This window comes from Pan paniscus, chromosome 6 (genome assembly GCF_029289425.2).
Source record: "Pan paniscus chromosome 6, NHGRI_mPanPan1-v2.0_pri, whole genome shotgun sequence".
Taxonomy (NCBI): domain Eukaryota; kingdom Metazoa; phylum Chordata; class Mammalia; order Primates; family Hominidae; genus Pan; species Pan paniscus.
In genome coordinates this window covers 26,505,442-26,520,475 of record NC_073255.2, presented here as the reverse complement: position 1 = coordinate 26,520,475, position 15,034 = coordinate 26,505,442, and the positions used below count along the sequence as shown (strand labels likewise).

Sequence of the window (15,034 nt, the reverse complement as noted above, 5' to 3'; positions counted from 1 at the left end):
ATTAAAAAGCAACAGAAAGGAGTAAAGAAAACCCTTGTGAAATAAGGTTGCCACTCACATTTCTGCAAATACTTTCAGGAACCCCTGCCCCAACCCAAATGGTTCTCCACTAGACACTATTCCATCAGTTACTCTGTGGATTAACCCAAGCTACGCAAGCTTCATCATAAAAAGATGCAATTCCCCTAAATCATCTGAACACACCAGAAACGCTTTCATAAATCATAATGAGCCATTCTTGCGGATAACTGTTAAGAATATTTTTGAGGTATTTGGCTGTGAGAGGAGAGAATATGCTAACTTAACTCTGTGCACATGGTAATTAGAGTACAGGACATCAGCTTGCTAGACTCGATCAACTTTATTTATGAGGAGCCATTTATAACATTCACAGTGGACTACTGAACCACAAAGCCTCTTTAAAACAAGCTTTATTGCAAGGTGCTGCTTCACTATAACCTTCTCTGTTCTCCGAGCAGTGGTGAAAACAGAATACGCTTTGTAGCAGACTCAGTCACTGAGTTGCATTTGCTACTAATTCTGGGGTCACTCATTCAATCTGTGACAGTTGCTTCTGTCTAGCTCAATTCCTAGCATCTCTGAGACCCTGCTGGGTGCCAAAGCCACATGAGTAGAAACTGGGACGCATGGCAGAAGAGCCCTCTGTCACAGTGGATACAGATAAAAAGGAACCTCCGAGCACAAAACTAAGCAGAGCCTGATTTGACCTGGGTTGAATTTTTTTCTTGTTCAACTCAACCTTCTAAGAGTATGCTGAAAATACTCCCCTAGCATAGAAAACCTCATAATCAAATCTTACATGGCCCACACATTCACACTCGGCTTGGAATGGGACATACTCCTTTTCTTTGCTGTACATTCCAACTGCCCTGTGTGCACAAACATCCTGATTGTCTTCAAACTGCAGATCTGCAATGCTGTCGAAAAGTTTGGCAAGGTGACATGTTACCTAAAATGAGAATATTAGAAAAGATAAGAACATTTCTTACTGTAGGTATATTCTGATAATCTAGAGATGATGCCATATGAAGTCATGAAACTTTATGGAGTTAGAGTTGTCTCAAAATGTTTTCCCTCAAAATAAAAGTCACTTCTAAAATATCAGAGCTTGAAAGGATCTTGGTGGAGAAGTGGCTAGTCACTCCGGTCAAATCCTCACGTACTGGCTGATGAATGCTTACCATGAAAAGTGACCTATTTTCTACTTGATGACTGGATGCTTACTGACTTCTCTATCTGTACCATATTCCTGTAGACAGGCATCCTACTGGGGCTTCTGTAGTAAAGTTTTAAAAATTCAAATTCCTAGCATTAGTGTACACTATGAAAAAGCTATTAAAATGTCTGAAATGAAAAATGTCAATTAGAAAGAATTTTACTTTTGGGGGAGATTATCTGTTAACACGCACTTGCCTTGATACTTTGGTGAGCCCCACAGTATCCTTGGTACATAAGAAAGATGAGTAGGATTTCTCCCTTTTCATTGATGAGGAAATTAAAACTAAAATATTAGGTAAATTCTCCAAGTTGACATAACTAAAAGTAAGTGGACAGTTAGACAACGAATCTATAATTCCAGGCCACATCTATAAAGATCAAGTTCTTCTGGTGTCATAACCTCTTACATCCTAAGTTTTGCATTCTCCAATACAAAACCAGTAAATAGCACATTGAACTCTATGCAGGCTCCAGACAATTTGGGGGGAAAAAAAAAACCAACAACAACAAAGATCAGATCAAAGACAAAACATTAGCATTTATTTTGCAGAAGTCAGTTTGAAGAACAAAATCTAACTGGCCTCCAACCGCAACCCCAGAATGAACAACACTTATTCATCTTGTTATGTTAGCACAGACCAGAACAATCCTCCTCTGGGGAGCACTGCCCTGTGTTTTTGTCATGGAGGAAAGGAGAGAATGACATGTGTTGTGTAGGTAAATTCACACCCAAGGAGACAAAAAGAGAACAGACTTTATTAATCAGGGAAGTTACTCTATCATCTCTCTTGAGGTAGACTGAGTAAAAGGCAGGGGCGGCCCAGAAGAAGTATCAGAAATGGGAATACATGTTCCCTTGTTATTCATGGTGCAAATAAAAGCTGCTAAGTGGAAAACAGTTTTGTGGTTCCTCAAAAACTTAAACATAGAATTAGCAATGATCCAGCAACTCCTCTCCTAGGTATATACCTACAGAGTTGAAAATAGGAACTCAAACAGGTATTTGTACATCTCTGTTCATCGAAGCATTATTCACAATAGCCAAAAGGTGGAAACAACCTAAATGTCCATCAAATGATGAATGGATAAACAAAATGTGGTATATCCATACAATGGAATATTGTTCAGTCATTAAAAGGAATATTACTGATACATGCTACAACTTGGATGAATCTTGAAAATATAAGCTAAATGAAAGAAACTAGTCACAATATACCACACATCGTATCTTGTATTATCCCATTTATATGAAATATCCACAAGAGATAAATCCATAGATACAGACAGCAGATTGGTGGCTGCTAGGGGCTGGAGGGAGGGGTATGAGAAGGTACTGCTTAATGGATAGCTTGATGAAAATGTTTTGGAATTAGATAAAAGGTGGTTGTGAATGTACAAAATGCTATTGAATTGCATACTTAAAACAGTTAATTTAATGTTAAATTTTACCTCAACAGAAAAAAATAAATATGAGCTGCTGATAACCAGAAGATAGTGTGAAGCAATACAAAACATCTCCAAGCACACAGGCGCCACTGCTGTAACAAACTTTTCTTGAAATGCAGTTTAACCGGACATGAGAAGTATACCACAGCAACTTCTAGAAACAATAGCAACCTGCCTCAATTTTCTGCATGACAAGACCAACACCAATATTGGTAAGGAACTTCTTTAGGGTGATTTAATCTTTAAAGCTTTCAGCCTTTTCATTTTTGCTGTACATGCAGTTTTAGTATCAAAGAAAATCACAGCAAGAAGTCCTCCGAGTTTAAAATAGATGAGTTTTTGAGACTCTCGCTTACTTTAAACACAGATAGAGCGGTAGCTGCCTGATCACAGCTTGGGTTCTATTCTCCTCCATCCCTGTACATTACCCAGAGGATATTAATATAGAGAAAGTCTCCACTAATCTCATAATTCATTCTCCCAGCTGAAGTGGCCAGGAAGTACACAGATGTTGAATGGCTTCTACTGTGTAATGGGCCTAGAAAATACTCAAATGAAAAGCCTTTGGATAAATGAGCCTTCAGCCATCAGACACCCTCACACATTACTGCTTGGGTGAGAAAATAATTTCAAGAACGTCTGGCTCTGTAGTAACTCAATGACCAGGAAACACAAATCTTAGGCAGAGTTCTCCTATTTCTTATACATGGCATAGTTGAAGTTAGATGTTTTCATACTGTCTTCTATTTAAACTTTCTGAGGGAACAAGACTATTTTTTTAACTCGTGTGGCCCCTGTTGCCCTCAGATTTGTTCTATTTTTAATGAGATCGCTTCGTATTTGTTAACCCAAAATTAAAATTCCTTCTTCCCAGTGAGCTGTTCAGAAAGGCCTTTCATTTTACAACTAAAAAGAATAGATTAGGCTGGGTGCAGTGGCTCATACCTGTAATCCCAGCACTTGGGGAGGCCAAGGCGGGTGGATCACCTGAGGTCAGGAGTTCGAAACCAGCCTGACCAACATGGTGAAACCCTGTTCCTACTATAAATACAAAATTAGCTGGGCATGGTGGCACATGCCTGTAATACCAGCTACTTGGGAGGCTGAGGCAGGAGAATCACTTGAACCTGGGAGGCAGAGGTTGCAGTGAGCCGAGAAGGCACCACTGCACTCCAGCCTGGGCAACAACAGCAAAACTCCATCTCAAATACATACATAAATAAATAAATATTAAAAAACTAATACTTCGTAGGCCCCTCTTTTGATAGAGAAAGGATATGAGCACCTCAAATCATTTTTTAAAAAGAACCAATAACTCACCAAGTATTTTGAGTAGGTTTCTAAAAGATTAGTGCAAAAATTGAATACAGGTAGTCCTTACTTTGCAGAACAGTACAAAATCATAAAAATGACCACACCAGCTGAAATCACATTATGCAATCTGAATGATCAATGGGAGAAACCTATGATGGGTCAATGATCTTTACAAATTTGTGTCAAAACATTAAAGCTTCTCACTGTTGGTTATAAACATACAGGGAGATCAAAAAAATCCATAAACTAATATTTTGTCGACTGCATTTTAAAACACTAAACAGTTTTCGTTGCAGAAAACTTAAGTTATTTGAATAGCACTTGCCTCCTTCTCATCTTACTACTTAAGGAACAGAACGAGCATCTTTTCTCTGCCTTGACAAACTCATACTCCCTTTGAATTTATATCCGGCCATCAACATTTTACCTTTCAAGCATTCAATGTCATGAAATTTCTTGTAAGTCTCTTCAATGTGAAGTCAGTTTTTGTTGTTTGGGAGGTTTGTTTTATTTAATATGTTTGTTTTTCCTGGCATCACTTCCTCTGGTACATCTTCATTCTTTTTGTCAAAACCACTGTTGTCGTTTATGTTCCCAAGTTTATCTTCACTAAGTTCCCCTGGCTGCATATCACTCTCTCTGGTGGTGTCCGGTCATCACTGTCCGTCAGCTCTCTCTTCTCTGACTCCCATCTATGTTTGATTCCATTTTTGCTTCTAGCATTATCAATTTTCATTTCTTTGCTACACTTCCAACTTTGTTACTATTTCCTTCTGTCCATTAACTAATGAAAAATGTCATGTAGGTTCATCATAGAACTACAAGCTTAGCTGTCTGTGTGTGAAGTGAGTAAAAGCAGCACAGTGGCTAATCACTGACAGAATTAGAAAGATGGGACATGACTGTCACTGATCATGATGCACATCTGTTACTTAGGCAGTGATTTTTGTGGGCTGGAGAGTTAGTAATCAACTATGTGCTTTATGAAATCACTCAGAGTTAATTTACCATAGTAGCTGAAATTTGAACCGTGTTGCCAGGGCACTGGAGTTATTTAACCAAACCTTAGTAACTGAAATTCATAAATATCAGAACTCTGCACAGGGAGAACCTCTTATGAAATAAAAGAACTAACATTTATCTAATTGTAAGTAAACTGAAAATACCTAATCACTAGCTAATTTTATAATTTAAAATGCATACAGTGATCAGTTGATCTACCGTCATGACTCACAGCTACTGTTCACTTGGAAAACAAAGGGAAAAGTGGCACGTGCCTATAATTCCAGCTACTCCGGAGGCTGAGGCAGAGAATTGCTTAAACCTGGAGGGGCGGAGGTTGCAGTGAGCTGAGATCACTCCACTGCACTCCAGCCTGGGCGACAGAGCAAGACTCTGTCTCAAAAAAAAAAAAAAAAAAAAGAAAGAAAGAAAGAAAGATGAAATTACTACAGCTTACAATTATATTCTCAAACCATACCGCTTGCTTTCTGCCTATATCTAAGTTCGTATTTGCCCTATCTACCTAAAGATGCTGCTGCCGCTTATTAATGGGATAAAATATACACAAACCCTAGTGCCACTCCTGCCTGGTGAGCACCTCAGGACTCATTCATATGTTTTCATTAACTAATTTATTCATAATGACAATATTCATAATAATATTCGTAAGAATATAAATCATGACCAAAATATGGGCAGTCCTGGTCTTTTGTGGATGATATTCTCTAGAATGAGATAAAGTGAGTCCATGATTTTTACATGTGTAAAAACTTAAGTCAATGTGTCAAAATAGTAAATAGTTGCATGTGTGTTTTTTTTTTTTAAATAACAGTTTTGGGCCGGGCATGGTGGCTCACGCCTATAATCCCAGCACTTTGGGAGGCAGAGGCAAGTGGATCACCTGAGGTCAGGAGTTTGAGACCAGCCTGGCCAATATGGTGAAACGCCAACTCTACTAAAAATACAAAAATTTGCTGGGTGTGGTAGCATGCGCCTGTAATCCCCGCTACTCTGGAGGCTGAGGCAGGAGAATCGCTTGAACCCGGGAGGCAGAGGTTGCAGTGAGCTGAGATTGCGCCACTGCACTCCAGCCTGGGCGACAAGAACGAAACTCCATCTCCAAAGAAAAAAATAATAATAAAATAATAAAATTAAATAACAGTTTTGGTGATAGTACAGGGAAATAGGCATGCAATATGGTTAAGAACCTAAATTGGAAAAAAAAAAAAAAAGGCCTTCTGGAAGCTAGTTAAATCAGTATGGCATATTCATAAAATGAAACCTCTTACAGCTATGAAACATCAAATTGTAGAGGAATATTACAATTTTGATTAAGTATATATGTTATAACTCACAAACACAGACACATTTAAAAAACTATAATAACTCAAAAATAGCAATGAGTATATTAATCTCAACTTTTTAATGTATTTCTATATTTGTCAAACTTTCAATAATGAACATGCAATTACTTACATAATCCAGATTTGCTTTTACCAAAAATAAAATCACAGTATAATATTTTGTATTTTGATTTCTCACTTATTACTGTAACTTAAACATATCCATATATCAGTGCATATAAGGTTGATTTGGTGTTTCTTTCATAAAATGTTTACAGGCATAAATTGTATAATTTTATGTAAATGTGTTCACAACACAAATGCTGGGTTTTTTTAAAATAAACTTTTGGAAATTGGAATACATATATGCAGAAAAATGGAAAAAAATCATGTGTGTACAACTTAATAAATTTTAACAAAGTAAGCACAGCTCTTGTGCTTTCCACAATATTAAGGAATAGAATAGTCGCTGGGCATGGGGGCTCACGTGTGTAATCCCAGCACTTTGAGAGGCAATGCAGGCAGATCACCTGAGGCCAGAAGTTTGAGACCAGCCTGGCCAACATGGCAAAACCCCATCTCTACTAAAAATACAAAAATTAGCTGGCCACGGTGGTGCACACCTATAATCCCAGCTACTCAGGTGGCTGAGGCATAAGAATTGCTTGAACCCAGGAGGTGGAGGTTGCAGTGAGTTGAGATTGCACTATTGCACTCCAGCACTCCAGCCTGGGTGACAGAGTGAGACTCCATCTCCAGAAAAAAAAAAAAAAAAAAGTAGGATACCAGCACCCGTAAGACTCCTCATGGTGCATGCCAGTTACTATTTCTCTAAAAAGGGGCATTATCTTTATAGAAGTGAATTCACATAGTACGCACTCTTCTGCATCTGCCTCCTATAGTTCGATATTATGTCACTTGAATTTATTCATGTTATTTGGTATACCACTAGGTTTTCTTCATTTTTATTGCTATGTGGTATTCCATTGTATAAAGACAATACAATATATAAATATATTTAGCCATTCCACTGTTAAGGGACATTTAAATTGTTTCCCATTTTGGACTATTATAAATAAAGTGGCTATGAAAATTCTTGTATACTTCTTTTGGTCCATCTATGTATTTCTGCTGAGTGTACACTGAAAAGGTGAACTGCTAGATAAAAATGTATGATATATTCCTATTTAGAAAATGCTGTTAAACAGTTTTCCTAAGTAGTTGTACTAACTTATAATACTGGTGGCTAGATATGAACATTCCCATTACTCCACATCCTTTCCATTGTTTAGTGAATTTTAATTTTAGCCTTTGGTGTTTAAGCCAAACAGACAATACCTACTGCTTTCCGCATTTGGTATATAAGGATATTGAGGTTCAGAAAGGTTAAGCAATAACAAAGCCTTTGGTTTGATCTTGATATCTCATTGTATGAGCAAGTATACGTGTTTTTTGAATCCAAAATCATATCAACAATTTAGGAAATATCTACACAAATTAAAAAGAGAAGGGAAAATGAATACTTTACTAGGCAGAGTATTTTAAGTAAAGAGAAACACATTAACTTATGATGTTTTCACCAATCTTCCCAAACTCACTGAAGTCAAAACAATCATATCAAGGTATTCAAGAAGGGAAAAAAATTAAAGAAATAAAGAAAACAAAAACTTGGATTAGTACTTGTTTTAATCAATTCTTTGTTTTGTTTTTAAATTTCAAGTAAAATATTTTATTTTAAATCAGTAGCACATAAAGTCCTTGACACTGATGAATGTATATCCACATACACATATATAAATATGTAAATACATAACTAACATATATTAATTAACTTTGCAGTATAACAAAACATGCCAAGATTTGCTGGCTTCTTCATCAGCCACAATTGTGTGTGTTGGTTTTGGGTTGCCTCAGCTAGTCCAGCTGGGCTCTCCCACACATTTGTAGCCTGCTGGTGATCGGTGGCTTCTCTCATGTGTGTGATGGTTGCTCAGCTGATAGCTTGGGTATGGGCATGTTCGTCTCATTATTCACCAGGCTAGGGTTGACTCATTCGTGATGGGATGGTTACAGGTTTCCAAAGAGCAGCAAAAGGGCAAGTGATGGTATACAAAAAATTTTCAAGCTTTTGCTAATGACACAGTGGCCAAAACAAGTCATATGGCAACCCAAATGGAGAACTAGTATCTAGCCTTGATCAATACGGCCACATCACATTGAAAGGGCATGGATACAGGAAGGGAAGGAATTTGTGGCCAATTTTACATTATTGTATGTTACGTACTTTTATTGGTTCTTTATGCACTTTGTTTTGCCTGTTACTTAGAAGCCAAACAGACAATACCTACTGCTTTCCACATTTGGTATATAAGGATATTGAGGTTCAGAAAGGTTAAGCAATAACAAAGCCAGTTATTATAATCAACAGAGCCAGTATTTAAACTTACATATATATTATTTCAATGTTTCTATGTTTTTGGTACCACTCCATCTTCTAATGATTGGCTAATGCTCCAATTTTTTCTACTTCCATACAGTTGACATTTCAGTGTTCATAATTTTTTGGTATAGATCCAAATTTCCATCTAGTGTCATCTTCCTTTTGCTTGAAGAACTTTCTCTAACATTTCTTGTAGTGCCAGTCTGGTGGTGATGAAATCTTAGAGTTTTTGAATGTGTTAAAACATCTTTATTTCGCTATCCTTTTTTAAAAAGGTATTTTTACTGGGTATAAAATTTTACGGTTACAGGTGTTTTTTTTTCTTTCAGTACATTGAAACTGCTACTCCACTGTAGGCCAGGTGCAGTGGCTAATGCCTGTAATCCCAGCACTCTGGGAGGCTGAGGCAGGCAGATCACAAGGTCAGGAGATCAAGACCATCCTGGCTAACAAGGTGAAACCCCGTCTCTACTAAAAATACAAAAAAAAATTAGCCAGGTGTGGTGGCAGGCGCCTGTAGTCCTAGCTACTCGGGAGGCTGAGGCAGGAGAATGGCGTGAACCTGGGAGGCGGAGCTTGCAGTGAGCCGAGATCAGGCCACTACACTCCAGCCTGGGCAACAGAGTAAGACTCTGTCTCAAAAAAAAAAAAAAAAAAAAAAAAAAAAATTGCTACTCCACTGTCTGCTTACTTGCATTGTTCCCAGTGTGAAGTCTGTTGTCATCCTTATGTTTGTTCATTTGTATAAAATATGGCTTTATGGATGATTTTGAGACTTCTATATTGTTTTGACCAATTTGAGCAATTTGGTATAGTTTTCTTTCTTTTTTTTTGTGTTTGGGCTCATTAAATTTCTTAAGTCTGTGAATTTACACTTTTGTACTTTTCATCAATTTGGAGAACTTTGGGCTGTTGTTTTTCAAATATTTTCTATGTTTCTTCTTGTTCCCCACTTTGGGAAGTTCTAGCACACATATTAAGCTCTCTGATATTTTCCAGGTCTCTACTTAACTTTCTGAACACATGAAATACACATATAATTACTTTTAATATCTTATTGGCTAAGTCTATCATCTGTGTCAGTTCTGGGTCAGTTTTGATTTGTCTCTTTTTTCATGGGTTGAATATTTCTATTTCTTCACATGCTCAGTAAACTTTAATGCAATGCCAGACATTGTGAACTTTACCCTGCTTAAAAATGAATACATTTTCACTCCCATACTTTTGAGATTTTTTTCCTGGGATAAATTACTTGGAAAGAGTTTGATCCTTTTGGATATTGCTATTTAAGACTTGTTTGGTGGGACTAGAGCAGTGTCTAATCTAGGGCTATTTATTTCCCGCTACCAGGAAAGACCCTGTCAGTATTCTACCTATAAATTATAAGGGCTTCAAGTCTAGTTGGTAGAAACAGCCATTATTTCTTGCCCTGTTGGAGCTCATTGGGCACCCGATAGTTCTTTCCCCAGGCCTGGGTAGTTTCCTCACATATAGTGCACTATTCAGCACTCTGCCTAATACTCTCCATAAGTCTCTGGAGTTCTCTTTGTACAACTCTTTCCTCTGTGGTACTCAGTTCTGCAAAGTATAGTCACTTTGGACTCTGTCTGGGTTTCCCTTCATGTGCTATGGCCTGGAGACTCTCTCAGGACAGAAAACTGAGACAATCATAGTGCTCACTCCATTTGTTCCTCACCTGTGATGAATCCCTGTTCCTCATCTGTCATGAATCCCCACTGCCTGATGTCCAGCGTCTAGAAAACTGCTGTTTTTCATATATTTTGTTGAAATTTTTCATTGTTTCAGGCAAGAAGGTAAATCCAGTTCCTCTTATTTCATCTTGGCCATCCTGTTATCTCATCTTGTTGTGGTTTTGGTTTACATTTCCCTGATGACTTCTGAAATTGAGCAACCTTTCTTATGTTTACTAGCCATTGCATCTTTTTTTTGTGAACTAAGTATTCTGCCCACTTTTATATTAGATTATCTGCCTTTGTTTTTTTGTTGGAGTTCTTTATATATTCCATATATGAGTCTTTTGTTTGTATTGCAAACACCTTTTCCCACTTTGCAGCTTGCATTGTTATTCTCTTAACAGCATCTTTTGATAAGCTAAAGTTTTAAAATTTTAACATAGTCAAATTTATCCTTTTTTTTTGTTTATAGTTAGGACTTCTGTGTCCAATTTGAGAAAATTTTGCTTAGCGCAAGATTATGAAGATATCCTTCCTCACATGTCGTATATCGTTTGTTTCACCTTTCACATTTAGATCTACATCCATCTGGAATTGATTCTTAGATATGGTAGATATCTGATTTAGATACCTGATTTTTAGATATAGTAGACTCCTCCTCCCCCCACCCTGGCAAATTTCTATCCAATCCACCTTAGAACCATTTATTATTATTGTTTGATTCTCTGTATATACCCTCCTTAATGGGGCCTGAGTTCCAGTTTTATTTTATTTTTCTCCTTCTTTCAAGTTCCACGAGCCTCTTGAAAGCTCTGATCAGCTTCTCATGCCGTTGGCCACATCTATGAATTATCAAATGTCTCGAGGAGAAAAGCAGCACCAAACATTAGGCAAATCTCTTTGTGCTTTCTTCTGCTGCTATCTTAGCCCCTGGCACACTAATTCTTCAATACTCTTTAAATGCTCTTCAGTGCATTTAAACAGATTTAGTTAAATATTTTATCCAGCTTTTCTAGTTGCTTCCAGAAAGAACAGTACTCTGTTAAAAGCTAATCTGTTATAGCTGGAAGCTCTACCCACTGAGTTTAAGCTGAAACCGAACAACCTTCATCAAGTGACATCAAAGCAAGGCTGAGACCAGAACAATTTCAGATTCCACAGAAGGGCCTAGAAACTCCTCGTTGGCAGGACCCCATATTTATAATATTTAATTTTTGGATCTCATAACACTGAAGTGATATTTTACTTTAATCTCACATTATAATAACCTTAATGTTGTTGTACAACTTATACATTGGCTATGGAAAGAATTCCAAAGGGGCTACAATAGAATACAATGCAGTGGCAACACATATGCAAAATGAAGAAAAAATTGTGCATATTGCTATACAATTTGTGATTAACCACATATTCATCATTTTGAGAAGATAATCAAGGATAATCTCCATGGGATATATAATTTATGGCATTTATTTTGAAAGTAGATTCTCTATTTTCTTGTCATACACCTAAATACCTGAACCTCTAGGTGAATCAGGCTGCCTTTATATTAAGGTATCCATTTAAAGATTACATATTCATAAGTCATGCCAAGCAGAGTTGCTCTTACACTGTACTTTCTGTGACAGACTACACTTTCATGAGCAGCTTCTATTCCTTCCTCCTCAGCTGCAGGTAAATAGAGCCAATGGCAAGATGGTCAAAACCATGACCCCTTTTCTGTGTCCTTTTGCTCCTTCTTTCTCATTCCTTCTTCAGCCCCAGCTTAAACTCAGTAGCAACCACTTCCTCCACATTAGATACGTCTTGTCTTTCCAGCTTTCTACTTCCTTTAGGAAAGTTAGAATTTTTTTATGGATTTCATTTTAACTAAAACTCATTCATTCTTACACGCCCTCAACTTACCATGTACATATTGAGTCTTTTTCCTATTAATTTTCTAAAGAAGAATATCCTCCTGTCAGTGAAGGTTTTGGCATACTATGAATGATTATTGAGCTCCATCCTCTTAAAATTCATATGCTGAGACGCTTTTACTCTATCAGGAAGATAACCAAATGGAAGCTCTGCATAAAAACATACTGTGCTTGTGGGAATGTGGGGTCTAGATATTTGCTCCTTTAAGATCCGGTGGTGCTTTTTATCACCTAATATAAAGCTCATTTCTCACAAGCACCTTTTTGAATGCCAGTATTTACAGTCTATTAGAGGTATCAGTTGAGTGCCATCTGTCTCATCGCTGTAATTTAGGAGATTTCTCCAAAGACAAGTTGGCAGATTTCCTTGTGTGTAGATTGGTGCAGATGTCCTTGAAGGGCATTTCTGCATGCAAACATTAAGCATTCCTGAGTATATGTATCTTGTCATTTTACAGAATGCATTGTGGCTTCAATTTCCACAGCTACAACCATCTAGCAGCCACATTAAGTCATATTTTAAAAAGGTGAAATTAATTTTAATGTATATTTAATCCAGTGTATCCCAAAATATTATCATTCAACATGTGAGTAATATAAAAAGTGAGATCTTTTCCATTATTTTATTTGCAGCAAGTCTTTGAAACCAGGTAAGTATTTTATATTTACAGCATAGCTCAATTTGGATTTTTCATCTGAAAATGTTACATCTGTATTTGCGTCTCATACAATATGCAGGGGCAAAGGTAGATTCACTCACCCAAGTTGTTTCAAACACGCAATGTTTTCCAATTACTGAATCAAATATCAATTTTTGGATTTAAATCAATTGCAATTCATTACAATAAAAAGTCAGTTCCTTAGCTGCCACATTTCAAGTGCTCAGTAGCCATATAAGAATCGCAGCTACCCCATTAGAAGCACAAGTAGAGCCAATCACGTTGACAGCGAGTCTTTCTTTAGTATAGCTCTATTGTGGATTAGCTTCTCCAAACCTAACCTTTATGGAGAAGTTAAATGTTTCACAGACAAGAGAAAGAAAATGTGCAAACTGTTCTCAGACAAAAAGACCTTTCACATCATAAGGAATCAGTGGTTAAAAACACCTTGATTGCCCAAAGTTGTCAGTTATTTTAAGGTAGTATATAACAACCTGAAAGGGTGCAAAAGGGTAAACTGATATTATTTTGTCTGACTTTAACAACTATACTAGTTCAGTTAAAAAATACAAACGTTTTTCTGAAAGGGGAAAAAAATACCAAAGAATGTTAATACTGAATCCCATAAGGACTTCAGGCCAGTTGTCCATAGCTATTGCACCATGTCAATGAATCCTGCAAATACACCTTTAAGTTTTATTTCTAAAGCAACTACCAGAGACTTTTACCATTGAAGTTAAGCAACACCTGTATCCACCATCGTTTAGTTAATCGATAACCTTGGGAGGTCAGGCTAAATTTTGAGGGAAGGATTTTTTTAAAACTTGACCTTAACCAAACTTACTCCTAAGCTGATCATTACTGACAGCATTCTAGACACACCAATTTTATCACTCTATCATTCCAACTCTTGTATCTTAAACTGGGGGTTCCTGCTTACAGAATGGCGGTTGTAGTGGTTATCAGACCTCCCTGGCTGGTCTATTCAAGCTGATCACATTCCACAATTAACTGCAGAAACTCTCACTTGGACCAACACTCTTAAATGGAGTTTGGGTGAGTAAAGGAGGGACGCCTGGAAAACTCAAGTCATTCACAAGACGTCAAGATGAGTTATCTACCCACACAGGGCGCCTTTTATGGGGAAATTGCATTGTTGCTCCACAAGCTGCAGTTGCCATGTTATCTCGGTCACACTACAGGGAGCACATTCAGGAATGTTAGCACAAAAGGCATGGACGGAAAGACTAAGTCTGGTGGTCTGAAACTGACTCTAATGTTGAAAAGAGGGTAAGAGTGTGTGGCAAGATCACACTATCTGGCATAACAGCCTGTAGCATTAACTATTCCATAGTTAGTGAGCAAGAATTCAGAATGCATGTTGAATTTGCAGAACCGTTTCTTTCAGGGAAAGAAGCCGACTATGGCTCTAGATGACTCAAATGGCCCCTAGCTCCTTCTCAACAAGTCACTCTTGGATGGTTATTTGTACCACAAAGGCTGCTAAACACTTCTTCTAATAATAGACCTTTAGTAACAGTGTGATAGCATTTTATGTAAATGTTAATTGTTCAAAATTTACGTAGTGTACACGAAAAGACCTCAATGAAATCACATTTTGAGCACAACTTGGAATACAAATTTTCCCAAAATTTCAAAATATATCAAAAATATATGTAACCACTTCAAATCTGTGTGTCAGAACTGTAAGCATGTTTATACTGTGGCCACAGGACTGGATCCTTTAGCTGGCAAGAAGAAATACCCACCTCCCTTTGTTAGCGTGGTGGCATTTATCAGCACAGCTGTGAGGGAGTTTGGAGAGCTCCATGCTATGATTTTAACATTCAGCTTCATCATAATTTCAAATGTTTCAAACGTCTTATATAATCTAGTCATTCATTAAGGAGGGGTACTAATACTGAGCAATGTACCTGGAATTCAGGGATTTAGAACGCGTAGTTAAAATGCTATGAATGGG

The 15,034-nt window shown here is 37.3% G+C and overlaps 1 protein-coding gene across 1 annotated transcript in view; it reads right to left on the bottom strand.

Annotated features, from left to right (window-relative positions):
* Positions 1-15,034, bottom strand: part of DNAH11 (dynein axonemal heavy chain 11) — a 358,159-nt gene that overhangs the window by 244,940 nt on the left and 98,185 nt on the right. Inside the window, exon 29 of the mRNA XM_055115753.2 lies at positions 821-970. Coding sequence (XP_054971728.1) covers positions 821-970 — 150 coding nt within the window. The remainder of the gene's footprint in view (positions 1-820; positions 971-15,034) is intronic.